Genomic DNA, 16,638 nt, shown 5'->3' on the forward strand with positions numbered 1-16,638 from the left:
GAGAAGGATTGGCATTAGTTCTCCTTTAAATGTTTTGTAGACTTCATGAGTGAAAACATCAGATCCAGGACTGCTTTTTTGGGAGAGTTTTGATTACTGATTCAGTTTCCTTACTAGTTGTAGGTCTATTCAGATTATTTATTTCATTATGGTTTAATCTTGGCAGATTTTGTGTTTCTAGGAATTTGTCCATTTCATCTGTGTTATTCAATTTGTTGTTGTACAGTTGTTCATAGTACTCTCTAATAATCCTCTTTATTTCTGTAGTATCAGTAGTAATGTCCACACTTTCATTTTTGATGTTAGTAATCTGATTCGTCTCTCTTTTTTCTTAGTCTATCTAGCTAAAGATTTGTCAATTTTGTTGATGTCTCCAAGGAACTAATTTTTGGTTTCATTGATTATCTCTATTTTTAAATATTTATTTTTATCTCTGCTCTGATCTTTATCATTTCCTTCTTTCTACTAGCTTTGGGTTTAGTTTGTTCTTCCTTGTCTGATTCCTTAAGTTGTAATATTAGGTAGTTGGTTTCTTGTTCTTTTTTTTAGTGTAAGCACTTATACCTATAAAATTCTCCCTTTGCACCACTTTCATTGCCTCTCATAAGTTTTGGGAAGTCATGTTTTCCTTTTCATTCATCTTGAAGTATTTTCTAATTTCCCTTGTGGGTTTCTTCTTTGATCCATTGATTATTTAAAAGTATTTTGGTTAATTTCCACAGTTTTGTGAATTTTTCAGTTTTCTTTATGTTATTGATTTTTAACTTCATCCTGCTGTGGTTAGAGAACATACTTTTTATATCTGTCCTTTTGTATCTGTTGAGACTTAATTTGTGGCCTAATATAGTGTCTATCCTGTAAAATGTCCCAAGTGCACTTGAGAAGAATGTTTGTTCTGTTGTTGTTGGGTAGAGTGATCTGTATATTGTTTCTTAGAGCTATTAGATTTACTGTGTTAAGGCTTCTGTTGCTTTACTTATCTTCTATCTAGTTGTTTTATCCATTATTGTGGATGAGGTATTGAATTCTCCAGCTATTATGGAAGAACTATATATTTCTCTCTTCAATTCTGTCAGTATTTGCTTCATATGTTTTGATGGTCTGTCATTAGATACATAAATGTTCATAATTGTTATATCTTTTTGCTAATATAATACCTTTGTTATATATAATATCATATATACTTTTATTACATTATATTGTACCTTTTATTTATTTTTAACATCTTTATTGGAGTATTAATTGCTATACAATGTTGCATTACTTTTTGCTGTATAACAAAGTAAATCAGCTATATGCATACATATATCCCCATATCCCCTCCCTCTTGTGTCTCCCTCCCACCCTCCTTATCCTACCCCTCTAGGTGGTCGCAAAGCACCGAACTGATCTCCCTGTGCTATGTAGCTGCTTCCCACCAGCTATCTATTTTACATTTGGTAGTGAATATATGTCAGTGTTACTCTCTCACTTCGTCCCAGCTTACCCTTCCCCATCCCTGTGTCCTCAAGTCCATTCTCTATGTCTGTGTCTTTATTCCTGTCCTGCCCCTAGGCTCATCAGAACCATTTTTTTTTAGATTCCATATATATGTGTTAGCATACAGTATTTGTTTTTCTCTTTCTGACTTACTTCACTCTGTATGACAGACTCTAGGTCCATCCACCTCACTACAAATAACTCAATTTCATTTTTTTTTGTGGCTGACTAATATTCCATTGTTTATATGTGCCACATCTTCTTTATCCATTCATCTGTCGATGGACACTTAGGTTGCTTCCATGTCCTGGCTATTATAAATAGTGCTGCATTGAACATTGTGGTACATGACCCTTTTTAAATTACGGTTTTCTCAACGTATATGCCCAGTAATGGGATGCTGGGTAATATAATAGTTCTATTTTTAGTTTTTTAAGGAACCTCCATACTGTTTTTCATAGTGGCTCTATCAATTTACATTCCCACCAACAGTGCAAGAGGGTTCCCTTTTCTCCACACGCTCTCCAGCATTTGTTGTTTGTAGATTTTTGGATGCTGGCCATTCTGACCGGTGTGAGGTGATATCTCATTGTAGGTTTGATTTGCATTTCTCTAATGATTAGTGATGTTGAGCATCTTTTCATGTGTTTGTTAGCAATCTGTATATCTTCTTTGGAGAAATGTCTATTTAGGTCTTCTGCCCATTTTTGGATTGGGTTGTTTTTTTGATATTGAGCTGCATGAGCTGCTTGTATATTTTGGAGATTTATCCTTTGTCATTTGCTTCATTTGCAAATATTTTCTCCCATTTGAGGGTCGTCTTTTTGTCTTCTTTATGGTTTCCTTTGCTGTGCAAAAGCTTTGAAGTTTCATTAGGTCCCATTTGTTTATTTTTGTTTTTATTTCCATTTCTCTAGGAGGTGAGTCAAAAAGGATCTTGCTGTGATTTATGTCATAGAGTGTTCTGCCCATGTTTTTTCCTCTAAGAGTTCTATAATGTTTAGACTTACATGTAGGTCTTTAATCCATTTTGAGTTTATTTTTGTATATGGTGTTAGAAAGTGTTCTAATTTTATTCTTTTACATGTAGCTGTCCAGTTTCTCGAGCACCACTTATTGAAGAGGCTTTCTTTTCTCCACTGCATATTCTTGCCTCCTTTATCAAAGATAAGGTGACCACATGTGCATGGGTTTATCTCTGGGCTTTCTATCCTGTTCCATTGATCTATATTTCTGTTTTTGTGCCAGTACCATACTGTCTTGATTACTGTAGCTTTGTAGTATAGTCTGAACTCTGGAAGCCTGATTTCTCCAGCTCTGTTTTTCTTTCTCAAGATTCCTTTGGCTCTTCGGGGTCTTTTGTGTTTCCATACAAATTGTACAGTTTTTCGTTCTAGTTCTGTGAAAAATGCCATTGGTAGTTTGATAGGGATTGCATTGAATCTGTAGATTGCTTTGGGTAGTATAGTCATTTTCACAGTGTTGATTCTTCCAATCCAAGAACATGGTATATCTCTCCATCTGTTTGTATCATCTTTAATTTCTTTCATCAGTGTCTTATAGTTTTCTGCATACAGGTATTTTGTCTCCTTGGGTAGGTTTATTCCTAGGTATTTTATTCTTTTTTTTGCAGTGGTAAATGGTAGTGTTTCCTTAATTTCTCTTTCAGATTTTTCATCATTAGTGTATAGGAATGCAAGAGATATCTGTGCATTAATTGTGTATCCTTCTACTTTACCAAATTCATTGATTAGCTCTAGTAGTTTTCTGGTGGCATCTTTAGGATTCTCTATGTATAGTATGATGTCATCTGCAAACAGTGACAGTTTTACTTCTTCTTTTCTGATTTGGATTCATTTTATTTCTTTTTCTTCTCTGATTGCTGTGGCTAAAACTTCCAAAACTATGTTGAATAATAGTGGTGAGAATGGGCAACCTTGTCTTGTTCCTGATCTTAGTGGAAATGGTTTCAGTTTTTCACCATTGAGAACGATGTTGGCTGTGGGTTTGTCATATATGGCCTTTAGTATGTTGAGGTAGGTTCCGTCTGTGCCTACTTTCTGGAGAGTTTTTATCATAAATGGGTGTTGAATTTTATTGAAAGCTTTTTCTGCATCTGTTGAGATGATCATATGGTTTTTATCCTTCAATTTGTTAATATGGTGTATCACATTGATTGATTTGCATATGTTGAAGAATCCTTGCATTCCTGGGATAAACCCCACTTGATCATGGTGTATGATCCTTTTAATGTGCTGTTGGATTCTGTTTGCTAGTATTTTGTTGAGGATTTTTGCATCTATGTTCATCAGAGATATTGGCCTGTAGTTTTCTTTTTTTGTGACATCTTTGTCTGGTTTTGGTATCAGGGTAATGGTGGCCTCTTAGAATGCGTTTGGAAGTGTTCCTCCCCCTGCTGTATTTTGGAAGAGTTTGAGAAGGATAGGTGTTAGCTCTTCTCTAAAGGTTTGATAGAATTTGCCTGCGAAGCCGTCTGTTGGAAGATTTTTAATCACAGTATCGATTTCAGTGCTTGTGATTGGTCTGTTTATATTTTCCACTTTTTCCTGGTTCAGTCTCGGAAGGTTGTGCTTTTCTAAGAATTTGTCCATTTCTTCCAGGTTGTCCATTTTATTGGCATATAGCTGCTTGTAGTAATCTCTCATGATCCTTTGTATTTCTGCAGTGTCAGTTGTTACTTCTCCTTTTTCATTTCTAGTTCTGTTGATTTGAGGCGTCTCCCTTTTTTTTTTGAAATTTTAAAAATTTATTTATTTATTTATTTTTGGCTGTGTTGGGTCTTCGTTTCTGTGTGAGGGCTTTCTCTAGTTGCGGCAAGCGGGGGCCACTCTTCATCGCGATGCACGGGCCTCTCACTGTCGCGGCCTCTCTTGTTGAGGAGCACAGGCTCCAGATGTGCAGGCTCAGTAGTTGTGGCTCACGGGCCTAGTTGCTCTGCGGCATGTGGGATCTTCCCAGACCAGGGCTCGAACCCGTGTCCTCTGCATTGGCAGGCAGATTCTCAACCACTGCGCCACCAGGGAAGCCCTCCCTTTTTTTCTTGATGAGTCTGGCTAATGGTTTATCAATTTTGTTTATCTTCTCAAAGAACCAGCTTTTTGTTTTATTGATCTTTGCTATTGTTTCCTTCATTCCTTTTTCATTTATTTCTGATCTGATCTTTATGATTTCTTTCCTTCTGCTAACTTTGGGGTTTTTTTGTTCTTCTTTCTCTAATTGCTTTAGGTGTAAGGTTAGGTTGTTTATTTCAGATGTTTCTTGTTTCTTGAGGTAGGATTGTATTGCTATTAACTTCCCTCTTAGAACTGCTTTTGCTGCAACCCATAGGTTTTGGGTCATCGTGTTTTCTTTGTCATTTGTTTCTAGGTATTTTTTGATTTCCTCTTTGATTTCTTCAGTGATCTCTTGGTTATTTAGTAGCATATTGTTTAACCTCCATGTGTTTGTATTTTTTACAGTTTTTTTCTTTAATTGATATCTAGTCTCATAGCGTTGTGGTCGGAAAAGATACTTGATACGATTTCAGTTTTCTTAAATTAACCAAGGCTTGATTTGTGACCCAGATATGGTCTATCCTGGAGGATGTTCCATGAGCACTTGAGAAGAAAGTGTATTCTGTTGTTTTTGGATGGAATGTCCTATAAATATCAATTAAGTCCGTCTCATTTAATGTATCATTTAAAGCTTGTGTTTTCTTATTTATTTTCATTTTGGATGTTCTGTCCATTGGTGAAAGTGGGGTGTTAAAGTCCCCTACTATGATTGTGTTACCATTGATTTCGCCTTTTATGGCTGTCAGCATTTGCCTTATGTATTGAGGTGCTCCTATGTTGGGTGCATAAATATTTACAATTGTTATATCTTCTTCATGGATTGATCCCTTGATCATTATGTAGTGTCCTTCTTTGTCTCTTGTAATAGTCTATTTTAAAGTCTATTTTGTCTGATATGAGAATTGCTACTCCAGCTTTCTTTTGATTTCTATTTGCATGGAGTATCTTTTTTCATCCCCTCACTTTCATTCTGTACGTGTCCCTTGGTCTGAAGTGGGTCTCTTGTGGACAGCATATATACAGGTCTTGTTTTTGTATCCATTCAGCCAGTCTATGTCTTTTGGTTGGAGCACTGAATCCATTTACATTTAAGGTAATTATCGATATGTATGTTCCTATGACCATTTTCTTAATTGTTTTGGGTTTGTTATTGTAGGTCTTTTCCTTCTCTTGTGTTTCCTGCCTAGGGAAGTTCCTTTAGCATTTGTTGTAAAGCTGGTTTGGTGGTGCTGAATTCTCTTAACCTTTGCTTATCTGTAAAGGTTTTAATTTCTCCATCGAATCTGAATGACATCCTTGCTGGGTAGAGCAGTCTTGGTTGTAGGTTTTTTCCCTTTCATGACTTTAAATATGTCCTGCCATTCCCTTCTCACTTGCCGAGTTTGTGCTGAAAGATCAGCTGTTAACCTTATGGGGATTCCCTTGTATGTTATTTGTTGCTTTTCCTGCTGCTTTTAATATTTTTTCTTCATACTTAAGTTTTGATAGTTTGATTAATATGTGTTTCGGCATGTTTATGGGTTTTTCCTGTATGGTACTCTGTGCTTCCTGGACTTGATTGATTATTTACTTTCCCATGTTAGGGATGTTTTTGACTCTGATCTCTTCAAATATTTTCTCAGACCCTTTCTTTTTCTCTTTTTCTTCTGGGATCCCTATAATTCGAATGTTGGTGCACTTAATGTTGTCCCAGAGGTCTCTGAGACTGTCCTCAATTCTTTTCATTCTTTTTTCTTTATTCTGCTCCCTGGCAGTTATTTCCACCATTTTATCTTCCAGCTCACTTATCTGTTCTTCTGCCTCAGTTATTCTGCTATTGATTCCTTCTAGAGTATTTTTAATTTCAGTAATTGTGTTGTTCATCACTGTTTGTTTGCTCTTTAGTTCTTCTAGATCCTTGTTAAATGTTTCTTGTATTTTCTCCATTCTGTTTCTGAGATTTTGGATCATCTTTACTATCATTACTCTGAATTCTTTTTCAGGTAGGTTGCCTATTTCGTCTTCATTTATTTGGTCTTGTAGGTTTTTACCTTGCTCCTTCATCTGTAACATTTTTTTGTCGTTTCTTTTTTTTTTTTTTAATGGGTGGTGCTGTATTCCTGTCTTACTGGTTGTTTGGCCTGAGACATCCAGCACTGGAGTTTGCAGGCAGTTGGATAGAGCCGGTTCTTGGTGCTGAGATGAGGACCTCCCGGGGGCCTCACTCTGATTAATGTTCCCTGGGGTTTAAGGTTCTCGTTAGTCCAGCGGTTTGGACTTGGAGCTCCCACCACAGGAGCCCAACCCCCGGCCTGGGAACCAAGATCCTGCAAGCTTTGTGGTGTGGTAAAAAAAAAAAAAAAAAAGGAAGAAGCAAAGGAGCAGTACAATATGGAAGAATAAAAAACAAAATAAAATTAGAGAGATAAAAAATATATTAGGAAAAATAAAACTATAATTGAAAGAACTCCAGTGGGGTAAAATAAAACCACAACAGTAAAAAGAAAAATAAAAAAAGGGGGGGGGAACAAGCCAAAAGGAGAGAATGTTAACAAAGTATAAAGAATAAAATAAAACTAGAAAAATAAAAGGTTTTTTAGGAAAAATAAAAATATAAAAGAATCGACAACAATGAATCAACAAGGTAAAACAGAACCCCAATCTAAAAGAGGAAAAAAGAAAAAAAAACACAAAACCTTGGCTGTAGGGGGCAAAGTTTAAGCAGGGGTGGAATTTAGGCAGGGGCTGGGTTTAGGGTGGGGCGGGACCTAGGCGGGTGGGAGGATGAGTTTTGAGCATGGTGCAGGTCCTAAGCTTAGGACCCATGCAGCTGGAAATGCCCTGGGTGTGGGGCCTAGACAGGGTGATGTTCAAGCGTGGGGTGGGGCCTCTGCTTAGGACCTGCACGGAATGGGAGAGGCAGCACATGGAAAGGAGGGCCTCTGGAGTGTGGAGTTAGGGAGTTTGGAGGTAGGGCCCTGAGTGAAGGTGTGTGGGTGGGGTTTAGGCCCAGCGCATTGGAGGGGGTCTCAGAGGGGGGTCTCTGAGTGTAGAGGTAGGGCCCTGGGTTGGTGTGTAGGGGCGGAGCTTGGGTTCTGCATGGCAGGAGAGAGGCTCTGAGGGCAGAGGATTAAGCCTGGGGCCCAACAGGCTTCCTGGTACCCAAAAGGACAGGGAAGACACAGACTGCATTCCCTTCCATTCCTTCATGCCCCTTCCCCACCATCTTCCCCAGGGTCTCCCCCATTGCTGCTGGACCCCTAACCATGCATGGGTCCCACTGAATGTAGGAATTCCTCCCCTCCCCCATCCACCCCTCAGGGGTGCCATTCCCGGAGGTCCAGCCTTTACTTTTGCTCCCCCTTCCCTCCCTCCCACTGCCTCAGGACGTGCACAGCTGGAAGGGGCCTTGGTGGACAGAAGATCAGGCCCGGGATCTCAGCAGGTTCCTGGGGGCCCAAGTGGGCAGGAGAAACCTGCCTTTTGATCCTCTGCCCTCCCAGTGGTTCTCCAATTTCCCCCTTCGGGTGTGGGATCCCTTCCCCTCCCCCAGCTGCCCCTCAGGGGCATCAGGCCCATCCCGCCTCCACTTCTTCTCTCCCATCACTCCCCCCACGCCCCACGTCCTACCTGCTCGCTGGGGGTTCCTCCCATCCCCTTAGGTGTCTGTGGTCCCCCGCCGGTGCCTGGTAGGTGCCCTAGTTGTGTGTAGACGTGAATTCCGTGTCCTCCTAGTACGCCATCTTGACTCTGCCCCCATACCTTTTAAAATATATAATGTCCTTCTTTGTCCCATGTAACCTTTTTTGGCTGAAAGCCTATTTTGTCTGATATTTGTATGTCAACCTCTGCTCTGTTTGAGTTACTCTTCACATGGAATATCTTTTTCTCTGCTTTCAGTTTCAACCTGTTTGTGTCCTTGGACATCAGGTAGACAGTATATAGTTGGATCCTGAGTTTGTATCCAGTCTGCCAATCTCTTATCTTTTTTTTTCTTTTTTTTTTATACATTGTGATTGGAGTATAATTGCTTTACAATGTTGTGTTAGTTTCTGCTGTACAACACAGTGAATCAGCTATATGCATACATATATCTCCATATCCCGTCCCTTTTGAGCCTTCCTCCCACCTTCCCTATCCCACCCCTCTAGGTCTTCACAAAGCACCGAGCTGATCTTCCTGTGCTATGTAGCTGCTTCCCACTAGCTATCTGTTTTACATTTGGTAGTGTATATATGTTAGTGCTACTCTGTCACTATGTCCCAGTCTCCACTTCCCGCCCTGTGTCCTCAAGTCCATTCTCAACGTCTGCATCTTTGTTCCTGCCCTACCACTCGTTCATCAGTACCATTCAGTCTCGTGTCTTTTGAATGGAAACTTTAATCCATTTACATTGAAAGTAATTACTCCTAAGGAGGAGTTTACTTCTGTTACTGTGCTATTTGTTTTCTTTATGCCTTAAAACATAAGGTGTTTTTCTTTTTTAATTAATTTATTTTTTGGCTGTTTTGGGTCTTCGTTGCTGCGCATGGGCTTTCTCTAGTTTTGGTGAGCGGGGGCTGCTCTTCGTAGCAGTGCACGGGCTTCTAATTGTGGTGATTTAAATTCCTTTATCATATTCTTTTTTTTATAATGAGCATTTCATTATTTATTTATTTATTTTGTAATATTTGTTTATTTATTTATTTGGCTCTACTGGGTCTTAGTTGCAGCATGCAGGATCTTTTAGTTGCAGCATGCGGGTTCTAGTTCCCTGACTAGGGATCGAACCCGGGCTCCCTACGTTGGGAGCGTGGAGTCTTAGCCACTGGACCACCAGGGATGTCCCCTTTATCATACTCTTTTGTATACATTCTGTAGATATTTTCTTTGTGGTTACCATTGGTGTTACATTTAACATTCTAAAGTTATAACATTCTAATTTGAATTTATACCACTTTAATATCAATAACATACAAAAACTCTGCTCTTTTATGGCTCTGTCCCTACTCCTTTTGGTTGTTGATGTCACAAAACTACATTTACACAATGTTTGCCCCAAAACATAAGCTAATAGTTATTTTAGATGCATTAGTCTCAAATTATGTGTAAAACAAGATTTGGAATTACAAACCGAAGTTACAGTAATACTAGTTTTTACCCGAATAATTTTTTTTCTTTAAATATCTCTTAAATTATATAAAAACAAAGAATACAATTACAAATCATTGTTCCAATAATACTAGCTTTTATAATTGCCCATTTATTTACCTTCCTTGAGATCTTAGTTTTCCATGCAGCTTTGAGTTGCTGGGTAGTGTCCTTACCTCTCACCCTGCAGGACAGTGTTTAGCATTTTTTGTAGGGTAGATCGAGTGATCACAGACTCCATTACCTTTTGTTTTCTGGGAATGTCTTTATTTCTCCCTCACTTTTGAAGGATAGTTTGCCAGATACAGGATTGTTGGTTGACAGCTTTTTTCTTTTAGCACTTTCAGTATATCCTCTCACTATCTTCTGGCCTAAGTTTCTTAGTAGAAATCTGCTGATAATTGTATTGAAGATCCCTTATATGTGATGATTTGCTTCTTTCTTCCTACTTTCAAGATAGTCTCTTTGTCTTTTGAAAGTTTGATTATAACGTGTGTCTCAGTGTGGGTGTCTTTGAGTTCACCTTATTTGGAGTTCGTTGAGCTTCTTGGCTGTTCATATTCATGTCCTTCATCAAATTTGGGAAATTTTCAGGGATAATTTCTTTAAATATTCTCTCTTTCCCTTTTTCTTTCTCTTCTTTTTCTTAGACTCAATCTTTTTTCTTTGTGTTGTTCAGACTTGATAATTTCCATTGTGCTATCTTCAAGTTCACTGATTCTTTCCTCTGCCAGCTCAGATCTACCCTTGAATTCCTCTAGTGAATTTTTCATTATAGTGATTGTAGTTACAGAATTTCTTTCTGGTTTCTTTTTAGTTTTTTTTAATCTCCTTACTGATATTTCCATTTTGTTTACCCATTAATTTCTTGACTTTCTCCACATCTTCCTTTAGTATTGATACTTTGAGCATCTTGAAGACAGTTATTTTGAAGTCTTTGTCTAATAGATCTTTTCAGGGAGTTTCTGTTGATCTCTGTTTTTCTTTTGACTGGGCCATATTCCCCTATTTCTTTGTATGCTTTCTGATTTTTGTTTTTAATTGAATACTGGACATTTGAATCTAAGAATGTGGTAACTCTGAAAATCAGATTTACCCTCTTTCCTGGGGTTTGCTGCTTTTTGTTGTTATTTTTGTTTATTTGTTTTATGTTTTGATCATTACAGACTGTCTCTGTGCTGAGGATCAACCTGAGTTGTAAACATAAGGTCTGCTCAGATCTACTCTGACCCTTTCCCTCAGCATGTGTGGTCACTCTCTAATTTTCCCCATTTATGCCGTTATTTTTGAATGTCCTAGTCTTTAACATCTGGCTCCCAAAAGGGGAAAAAACAAAAAGATGAAGGGGGAAAGGGAAATGGCCTTTAAGCCCCCTGGAAATTACTTCAGCCAGAGGGGGAGGGGCTTGTAACAAGTGGTGGGGATGTGCAATATCAGTGCCTGCCTGCCTCTTTGTCTGCACCTCTGTAATCAGAAGGAGCAATCAGTGATCAGAGCACAGATCTCCAATATGTTGAGGGCAGGGTCCTTTTTGCCCACGTTGGTTTCTTCAAGCTGTTAGCAAGCTGCTCCTGGACCATGTGCGCAGCTGCTTACCACATGTCTGGGGGTGGCAGATTGATAGCTGCTACTGCGCTAATAGCTGAAATTGAGCAGAATTTAGGACACTAATTCCAATTTATCATCCAGATCTTCCCATAGAAGTTGCCAGCCTTCAGCAGAGACTCAAGGGTTCCAAAATAGTTACATCAAACTGATTTTGACAGTGTAACTGTTTTCTAGGTGGGGAGACAGATTCCTGGTTCTTCCCACTTGGCTATTTGCCCAGAATCGTCCACAGGGGCTTTGAATTTTACCTCTGCCTTTACTCTTTGCTTTCTCAAAGATGTCATGCCATTCTGACTTCTTACACTAAGCTCATTAATTTAGTTAATTTTTCCTGTTCCTTTAGCATTTACTGGATTTTAAGATATAAAGTATTTTTCAAGGTCACAATGTCTCAGAACAAAATAGAGTATTTTGTCTTAATAGAATTTTTTTTTTAATATGCCAAGAAAAAGACTGGTGATATTAGATAAGAGTACATGTTAGCATTTTACATGTCATACCTCAGTCTTATTAAAAATGGAATAAAAATGAGGGCCATATTTTAATTAAACACCAGGCACTTGTTGACACACTGCTTTAAACAAGGCATGTACTATGCCCTCTTGGAGTATGTATAGATACCCACCCTTCTCTCAAGGCTTTTTAATATAGATGAGATATATTATGAGTCTAAAAGGGAAACTATAATTTCAGAAAGCAAGCTGATAACTATAAAACTGCACCACATGAGTTATAAAGGCAACGATATGTACAAAAAACCAAGCTAAAACTATACATAGGAAAATAACAAACATGGAAAGAAATAATCCAAAATATATATAGTTGCTAACGTTGGGGTTGTAAGAATATTAGTGACTTTTTCTTTTCTATTTCTACTTTGTGATATTTTCCAATTTTTTATAATAAACAAATGCTAATTGGCATGTCTTTCTTAAACATTCTCTGTTTATAGTAGTTAAATGGTGCTTGAGGTGTGTTTTGCATTCTCAGTGGGAAAGCAGTTATATAACCATATTGATTTTAAGTTTTAATGACTGTTACTTGTATTTCATTTGCCAACATGTGTTCCGAAAACCAACCTGAATTCATGAGCATACATTTTTCTCACTATTCATAAGTAATAAATATATGGCTATTCTTTTTTTTTCCTCACAGAAATCTATCTAATGTAGAAGAAATTGGGACTTGTTCGTATATCAATCATGTTATCACTATGACAACACTCTATATTCAACAAGTAGGTGTGAATTAATATATTCCTTTTTGTTGTTTTACTGAGAGTAACTAGTTTTTATTTTTAAAAATATCATAGTAAAGTTAAATGTTTTCAGAGGAGGTAATAATTGAGAAGATCATTAAAATTATCAGTGGGTACTTATATATTTCAGGCATCTTATGCATATTATCTGAAAGTAGACAAGCAATTATTAATACATTTTGTTATTTTAATTTAAAAGTTGAAGTGTTTTATAAATGGCTATTTTAAATGACACAATTTGTCATTTTATGTATTTATTATTTATTCATCAAATAACCCTCTTATTGAAAGCATCTTCTGTTTTGGAAAGACATTTGTCTATCCATTTGAAATCCTTCCTAGGAAATATTTAAAATTTGAGAGGTTATATCCAACCCATATGATTAACTGACCCTTTACACACTCAAATGGAACTTAGGCTTATTTGAATAAAAATGAGTTATTATTATTAGATGAATGAAACATGTAGTCTTTTAATGATGTTGGTCAGTATGTTATACAGCTTAACATTTTTAAGTACATATAATTTTATGTTTAAATTCTCAGTTAAAAAGCAAAAAAAAAGAGAAGGAATTGGCAGATCAGACATCTATCGAAGAATTTGTGATCCACGCGTTGGCATTTTGTGAAAGTTTATATGACCCATATCGGAATTGGAGGCATAGAATTTCAGGGTATGTCTTATAAATCATAATGTTCATTTAAAACCTAAATATCATAATATATACAATTCTTCAAAGCAGGTGTCATTCTCTATGAAAGCAGTTGGTAAGATGTGTCTAAGACCCCATCCTTATCTCTGAGGTAGAGAACTACATTGGAGGTAATGAATTAGTGATAAACGCCACTTCTAGATAATAAATTTACCCTGAACTTTTATTTTGTAATGCAATTGAATGCTAATAATCTGATGGTAAAATCTCAGAGCACAGTAGCATCAAGTAGAGTGTACATATTTTTCAAGGAACTTTATTTTTTTCTAAAGCACATTTCATGATTTGAAAAAGAATTTTAACAGTATTTTGTGTTGTTGTTGTTTTTTTTTTAATATTTATTTATTTATTTATGTCTGTGTTGGGTCTTAGTTTCTGCGCGAGGGCTTTCCCCAGTTGCGGCAGGTGGGGGCCACTCTTCATCGCGGTGCGCGGGCCTCTCACTCTCGCGGCCTCTCTTGTTGCGGAGCACGGGCTCCAGACGCGCAGGCTCAGTAATTGTGGCCCACGGGCCTAGTCGCTCCAAGGCATGTGGGATCCTCCCAGACCAGGGCTCGAACCTGTGTCCCCTGCATTGGCAGGCAGATTGTCAACCACTGCGCCACCAGGGAAGCCCCGTATTTTATGTTTTATTTTTAATTGTGGAGCTTGTGTCAGTCAGAAACCAGTGTTTAAAAAGAGAGACTATAATACAAGGAGATTGTTAAATAGGTATTAGAGAACTCAAAAAGCAAAAGGGGGACACTGATGTAATACAGAGATAGTGACTTCAGGAAGCAGCTACTTCCCTGGTTCTGTGGGAACAAAGGGAAGAGATTAGAGTTATCAGAAACTAGAAGTTTTGGAGAAGAGGTCCTGCAGTGCCTGGTTTGAGACTTCTGAGGAAAGAGTCCTAAGCCAGTGCTGCTATCACTGAGCAGCCATGAAGAGGCTGGTTCTGGTATTGCCAAAAATAAGCTGAAGAAAGAAACCAACTGTGAATGCCATAGTTAAGAACTGTTGGCCAGTAAAAACATAAGGAATAAGGCATCAGTCCCCCTTTCACTCTTTCAACTTTCCAGGCTCCATTTAGTACCCACTATTGATGAACCCAAGAGTGAGGTAGCTGGAGAAAAGGAAATATAGTTTGTAGAATGACTGTCCCAGCATCACAAAGCAGGTGGAATGTAAGATGATGGATTTGTAGCTTAGTGACAATGGCGTAATTACTGGTACACAGCTCAAAGGGAAGAGTTTAAAAACTCATGTATCTTTCTTACCTGTGGGCAAAGAATAGGAAGAGTTGTGTTATCACCTACAGTCAGATCTCTTTTTTAGGTCTCCCTAATCTGCTGTACTTTAAATCTCAAGATTTTTTCATTTTCAGTGTAACCTGACCCACTTATAAACAATTCCTACTTCCTGCAACATTTCGTTACTAGAATGTTTGATTTTTTTATAGGCTTTTCAGGATTTTTAGGGTAGGATACCCTCACTTTGAATAGCCACCATTAGATAATGGTGAAGAATTCGTAACTGAGAGAACATGTATGTAGACTATGTGGTAATACTTTATATGTTCTATATAGTAATACTTTATTGAAATAACACATCCTTTAGGTAAAGCAAGAAGTGTCTAATAGAATTAATAGGAACAAGTACTCCAGCTATTAAATATAACAGTTCTATCTGCTTATTTATACATTTGCTTTCCTTTATGTGTTGAAAGTTGTTGTCTTTAGTCAGGGTTCTCCACAGAAACAAAACTAGCAGGCCGTGTGTGTGTGTGTATGTGTGTGTGTGTTTGGAAGAACTTCATTGTAAGCGATTGCCTCACATGATTATAGAGGCTGGCAAGTCCAAATCTGCGATGTGGGCTGGCAGCCTTGCCACCCAGGGAAGCCAGTGGTGCAGTTAGAGTTCGAAGGCTAGAGAGCCAGTGTTCCAGTTCCAGTCCTAGTTTAAAAGCAGTCAGGCTGGAGGCCGGAACTGATGGTGCAGATGAAGTCAGAGGGCAGTCTGCTGGAGAATTCCCTCTTGCTTGGAGATGCCAGTCTTTTTGTTCCGCTCAGGCTTTCAACTGATTACTTGAGGCACTTTCTGGAGGGCAGTTCTGTTACCCAGAGTTCGCCAATTTAAGTGTTAAATCTCATCCCAAAACACCCCCCAAGTTGATACATGAAATTAACCATCACATCATTCTAATACTTTTCTTGATTGTTTATTAATGGGAAGGTACTAGTGACCTTCTGATTACTTCCGTTTCTATTGAACTTTAATATGTCTCTTTTTCCAGTGAGAAAGTGCTTTGCATTTTTCTTGGCAAAGATTTATCCGTCAGGATAAGCTGCAGTAACAAACAAGGGGTTAGAATAACAAAGGTTTACTTCTTGTTCCTGTTTTCTGTCTACCATGGTTGGCAGGGAGCCTCTACTCACCATAGTCACTCAAGATCCTAAACTGACAGAACAGCAAGCATCTAAGGCTTTGCTAGTTACCATGTGAAAGAGAAAAGAAAGCTCTGAAATGTCTCACATTGGCAGTTTTAATGCTGTCTGGTCATGACATATGACATGTCTCACTTTCATTCAGAACTCATTGGCCAAGACTAGTTACATGTCCCCATCTACCACAGTGAGACCAGAAGAAGGGAGACCAAGGTGGAAGTTAGTTCTACCCTGTGACTAAAAGGAGTAGACATGGAAATAGTTGGCAGACAGCACTGTCACTACCTTTTCCCTCTGCCTCTGTACTGCTCATAACTCTCTAAAGATTCAAAGAGAGGAGCACATAATAGTGCTCCATTTGTAGCCTTTCTACTCATTTAGCACTTTGGTTCTCAACTAATCAATGTTCCCTCTATTTTGACATTTATGCCGAGATGCCTTAAGGAAATTATGTTTCTTCCTCCCACTATTGCTACTTCCCCATCCCCCACCTTAGCCTTGTCAGCAATGGCAAATCTAAGATAACGTTTTTAAGTTTTGAAACAGTGACAAAGAATTTTTATTTATAGACAGGAAGACATATAGAAGGAGGAACATAAGGAGAGGAGTCTGAAAATGACAGAAGAGAGGCTTTTAGAGGAATCCTTAAGAGCAAAATGAATTTAAAGGTGGGAGAAGGAGAGAAGATATGAAAAGGTAGACCCGAGAACAAATTAAAATGGATTACATAAAATTGGTAATTGAAAACAAAAACAAATTTTTTTTTTTTCATTTATTTATTTTATTTATTTTATTTTTGGCTGTGTTGGGTCTTCGTTGCTGTGCCCGGGCTTTCTCTAGTTGCGGCGAGCGGGGGCTACTTTTTGTTGCGGTGCGCGAGCTCCTCATTGTGGTGGCTTCTCTTGTTGCGGAGCACGGGCTCTAGGCATGCGGGCTTCAGTAGTTGAGTAGTTGTGGCGCACAGGCTTAGT

General features: G+C 38.2%; 1 protein-coding gene across 1 annotated transcript in view; it reads left to right on the forward strand.

Moving 5' to 3' along the window:
- Positions 1 to 16,638, forward strand: part of NBEAL1 (neurobeachin like 1) — a 173,657-nt gene that overhangs the window by 24,888 nt on the left and 132,131 nt on the right. The window contains exons 5-6 of the mRNA XM_061186681.1: positions 12,426 to 12,507; positions 13,075 to 13,202. Coding sequence (XP_061042664.1) covers positions 12,426 to 12,507; positions 13,075 to 13,202 — 210 coding nt within the window. The remainder of the gene's footprint in view (positions 1 to 12,425; positions 12,508 to 13,074; positions 13,203 to 16,638) is intronic.

This window comes from Eubalaena glacialis, chromosome 1, assembly GCF_028564815.1.
Source record: "Eubalaena glacialis isolate mEubGla1 chromosome 1, mEubGla1.1.hap2.+ XY, whole genome shotgun sequence".
Lineage (NCBI taxonomy): Eukaryota > Metazoa > Chordata > Mammalia > Artiodactyla > Balaenidae > Eubalaena > Eubalaena glacialis.